Here is a 5,304-nt window from a genome sequence, read left to right as displayed (position 1 = left end):
ACAGAAAAAGCATAGTTGAATTACTATGATGGGAAAATTTACACTCACTTAAATGTTGTTTGCTTATTTTTTTTTTTTTTACTAGAGCACTCCTAACCTGAAGCCTTTGGTACCTCAGCATAAAAGAGTTTTTGCATAACTATTAAGCCCCAGACTTCAACTAAATATTCTAGAGCTCATCTGCCATCATCTTCACTAACTTCTTTCCTTTCTACCTTCACAGGCAGCAAAGGTGAGCAATGAGAAACCAGACCTCCAGGACAGAGTTCATCCTACTGGGACTAACAGACAGACCAGAGATTCAACCCATAATCTTTGTATTTCTCTTCCTCACTTACATATTCAGCATCACTGGGAACCTCACCATCATCATCCTCACACTCCTGGACTCCCACCTACAGACTCCCATGTATTTCTTCCTCCGGAACTTCTCCTTCCTGGAAATCTCTTTCACATCCACTTTTACCCCGAGACTTCTGTTCAGCATTTCAACTGGAAACAAGAGCATCAGCTTTGACGGCTGTATGACTCAGTATTTCTTTGCCATATTACTTGGGGGCACAGAGTTTTACCTTCTGGCTGCCATGTCCTATGACCGCTATGTGGCCATTTGTAAACCTCTGCACTACACCACCATCATGAGTAGTAGAGTCTGTACCCTGCTGGTTCTCTGCTCGTGGTTGGCTGGATTCTTAGTCATCATATCTCCCATCATCCTAACCAGTCAACTGGATTTCTGTGCCTCCAACATCGTGAATCACTATTATTGTGACACTGGACCCCTCATAGAAATATCTTGTTCAGACACAATATTCCTGGAGCTACTTAATTTTTTTTTAGCAGCTGTGACTTTGGTGGTCACCCTTCTGCTGGTGATTATCTCCTATGCAAACATCATCAGGACCATTCTGAAAATCCCCTCCACTCAGCAAAGGAAAAAGGCCTTTTCCACCTGCTCCTCCCACATGATTGTCATCTCCCTCACTTATGGCAGCTGCATCTATGTGTACATAAAGCCCTCAGCAAAAGAAGGAGTTGCTTTCAATAAGGGAGTAGCTGTGCTTAACACCTTAGTTGCTCCTTTATTGAACCCATTCATTTATACTCTGAGGAATAAGCAAGTAAAACAAGCTTTCAAGGATATGATTAGGAAGATTGTGAAACGGTAAGGAACATTAATTAAACAAAAATACCAGAGCTTAGTGCTGGTGCACCAGGCAGAGCTATGGGTTACAATGCTCAAGGGCTTGGGTTCAAGCTCCTGGTCCTCATTCGTAAGGTGGCAGTTTCACAAGTGATGAAGCAATGCTGTAGTTATATATCTTTCTCCCTCTCCATCTCTCCTTTCCTTCTCAATTTATCTCTGTCCCTATCAAATAAATATACATGATATTTTTCAAAAGGAAAATTGGAATAATATTCATGAAATAGATCCACTTGGAGTTTCCTTTTCTTTCTGGTGAGATAAAGTGGCTCACTTTCATTCTTCTGCACATTTCAACCCAGTTTTCTCAGCACCATTTATTGAAGAGACCCTCCTTCCTCTATTTAATAGTTTTAGCCCCCTTATCAGAAATTAGGTTCCATAGTTGTGGAGGTTTATTTCTGTTCCACTGGTCTGTGTGCCTATTTTTGTTCCAGTACCAGGCTGTTTTGATGATGATGGCCCTATAGTATAGTTTGAGATCTGGTGGTGTGATGCTTCCATTTCTGCTTCTTTTCCTCAAGATTGTTTTGTTGATTCTAGGTGTTTTCTGGTTCCAGATAAATGATTGTAATTTTTATTATATTCTCTTAAAGAAACTTGGTGAGACTTTGATGGATATCACATTAAATGTGTATATGGTTCTGGGTAGAATATTCATTCTGAAGATATTATTTCTTCCAATCCATAAGCATGGATATCTTTCCATTTCTTTGTATCATTTTCTATTTCCTTGAATAGCAACTCATAGTTTTCAGTATACAAGTCTTTCACTTCCTAGATATTTTATTGATTTTTCTGCGATAGTGAATGGGAGTGACTTCTGAATATCTTTCTCTTCTGACTTAGTGTTTGCCTAAACAAATGTCACTGATTTTTGTACACTGATTTTATAGCCTGACATCTTGCTATATTGCCTAATGATTTCCAGAAGCTTTCTGCTAGATTCATTAGGTTTTTCTATGTATGCTATCATATCATCTGCAAATAGTAAGAGCTTGACTTCTTCCCTTCCAATCTGTATTCCTTTGAATCTGTATTCCTTTCTCTTGCCTGATTGCTATGGCAAGAACTTCCAATACTATGTTGAAGAGTAATGGTGACAGTAGACAATCCTATCTAGTCCCTGATCTGAGGGGAATGCTTTCAGCTTCTGTCCATTGAGTATGATGTTGGCTGCAGGTATATGGACTCCACTATCTTAAGGAATTTTCCATCTATTCCCATTTTCTATAGTGTTTTCAGCATGAATGGGTATTAGATTTTGTCAAAGGCTTTCTCTGCATATATTAACATAACCATGTGGGTTTTGGTCTTGCTATAATGATGTGATGAATCACACTGATTAACTTAATATATTGAACGCCTGGTATAAATCCCACTTGGTCATGATAAACTAGGTTTTTAATATACTGCTGTATCCAATTAGCTAGGATCTTGTTCAGTATTTTAGCAACTATGTTGATCAGAGATATTGGTCTGTAGTTTTCCCTTTTTGTTGTGTCTCTATCTGCTTCTGGTATCAGGGTGACACTGGTGTCATAAAAGGTGAAAGGGAGTGTTCCTCTGTCTTCCATCTTTTGGAAGAGCTTTAAAAGTATAGGTATTAACTGTTCCCTGAATGTTCTGTAGAATCCGTGTGTAAAGTCATCTAGTCCTGGCCTTTTATTATTTGGAAGATTCTTAATGACTGCTTCTATTTCTTTGTCTGTGATTGATCCATTTAAGTTTTGTATTTCTTCCTGGTTCAGTTTTAGAAGAGTATATGTTTCCAGGAATTCTTCCACTTCTTGAGATTACCCATTTTGGTGGCTTTGCATGATTATTTTTTGGATTTCTGTGGTGTCTGTTGTAACATCTCCCCTAAAATTTACAATTCTATTTATATGAGTCTTCTCCCTTTTTATAGCAAGTCTGGCTAAGGTATTTTCAATTTTGATTATTTTTTCAAAGAACCAGTATCTGGCTCCATCGATCTTTTGTATGGCTCTCTTATTTTTGATGTTGTTTATTTCTGACCTAATTTTAGTTGATTTCAGTCGTTCTGGTTACTTTAGGATTCCATTGTCCTCTTCTTCTAAGTCTTTAAGGTTTGGCCTTTTATTTGAGCTATTTCTTCTTCTGTAATGTGTGCTTGTATGGATATGAGTTTCCTTCTAAGTACTGCTTTAGCTGTGTCCCAAATATTATGATAGCTCATGTCTTCATTTTCAGGACTACATCAAATTGAAAAACATCTGCTCAGCAAAAGAAACCATCACCCAAACAAAGAGACCCCTCACAGAATGGGAGAAGATATTTACATGCCATTCATCAGACAAGAGGCCAATAACTAAAATATATAAAGAACTCACAGAACTCAGCATCAAAACAGCAAATGACCCAATCCAAAAGTAGGCAGAGGATATGAACAGAATATTCACCAAAGAAGAGATCCAAAAGGCCAATAAACATATCGAAACTTGCTCCAGGTCACTGACTGTCAGAAAAATGCAGAAAAAGACAAGATTGAGATACCACCTCACCCCTGTGAGAATGTCATATATCAAAAACAACAGCAGCAACAAATGCTGGAGAGGTTGTCAAGACCAAGGAAACCTCCTGCACTGCTGGTGGGAATGCAAATTGGTCCAACCCCTGTGGAGAGCAATCTGGAGAACACTAACAAGGCTAGAAAGGAACCTTCCATATGACCCAGTAATACCTCTCCTAGGGATATAGCCTAAAGATTCAATCACACCCATCCAAAAAGATATGTGTACACCTATGTTCATAGCAGCACAATTCATAATAGCCCAAACTTGGAAACAACCCAGATGCCCACCAACAGGTGAATGGCTGAGAAAGTTGTGGTATATATATACCATGGAATACTACTCAGCTATTAAGAATAATGAACCCACCTTCTCTGAACCATCTTGGATGGAGCTAGAAGAAATCATGTTAAGTGAGATAAGTCAGAAAGAGAAAGACGAGTATGGGATGATCCCATCCACAAACCGAAGTTGAGAGAGAAAAATAGACATGGAAAAGCCAAACAGAATTTGACTGAGTTTGGAGTATTCACCAAAGTAAAAAACTCTGAGGAGGAGGGTATTTTTTCAGCTTCACTATAGGGGACATGCGGGTAGGGGACACAGAACTTCGGTGGCAGGAATGCTGTTAATACACACTCCTATTAATTTATAGTCTTATAATTCACTATTTAATCAATATGAGAAGGGAAAAATAGATTGAATATCTCAAAATTCTTGATGCATAGATCCCAGTTCTGAGTATATATTCTTTTAAGCACTTAAAGGCTTCAAATTGGTAGCCTGACTGAATTTTAATTATGGGCTTAAATTGTTAATACATTTCTAATAATGAGTTTTTTAAATATTAAATCAACTATAGTTTTAGACCAGAGAGACCATATGCAACTAGCTGCATCACATGTAAATAGCATTAAATGACATAAATCATGGTGAGATCTTGTATGATACAGAAAATTTTAACAATGAGACTTTCAAAGTCAACCAAATTTATAAATAACTTGGTTATAATAAAAACTATCTATTGCTTTCATAAACTCTAAGTCAGCAGGAACCCTCCCTATTCTTATAAAACTCATATTTCTCTGAGTTCTGGAACCTCTGGGGCATGGCTCATTTTTCAGCAGGATTCATTCATCCCATACCAACTGATACTACATCTGCTGATCTCAACCTAATCAATGCAACCAGTACCAACTCTACATGTTTCACTTCAGACTGTGTCCACAGACTACAGATCTGTAATGTCTACCCTTCAACCCCCATACTCTGGTGAGACTGTTCCTAGCTCATAAGATTCCTTAATTCCATCTCAGGTCGTGCACTTCCTAATAAAGCCTCACCATCTAGATATGAAACAGGGCCCAAGAAATAGAACACATGTATACATGTATTCATAAGTTATAGGAAATATATATACACCTTAAAGCAAAAGTACACAATAGTTTTCAGTTTTCAATAAATGCAGCAAGCAAGCAGAAAGACCTAAAAAAGACAACATAAAATACTTAATCAAATAGTTTCAACTTAGACCTAAATATTCTCTTCACCTACTTCCTATTTTGC

General features: G+C 37.7%; 1 protein-coding gene across 1 annotated transcript; it reads left to right on the top strand.

Moving 5' to 3' along the window:
- The first annotated feature begins 239 nt into the window (after positions 1-239).
- On the top strand, positions 240-1,169 carry LOC103109210 (olfactory receptor 6C4-like). Its single transcript, XM_007518255.2, has one exon. It carries the CDS (start codon positions 240-242, stop codon positions 1,167-1,169), a length of 930 nt encoding a protein of 309 aa, XP_007518317.1.
- Positions 1,170-5,304: the final 4,135 nt, after the last annotated feature.

This window comes from Erinaceus europaeus, chromosome 7, assembly GCF_950295315.1.
Source record: "Erinaceus europaeus chromosome 7, mEriEur2.1, whole genome shotgun sequence".
Taxonomy (NCBI): domain Eukaryota; kingdom Metazoa; phylum Chordata; class Mammalia; order Eulipotyphla; family Erinaceidae; genus Erinaceus; species Erinaceus europaeus.
Note: the sequence above shows the minus strand (reverse complement) of the source record. Positions and strands in the feature narration are given on the sequence as shown.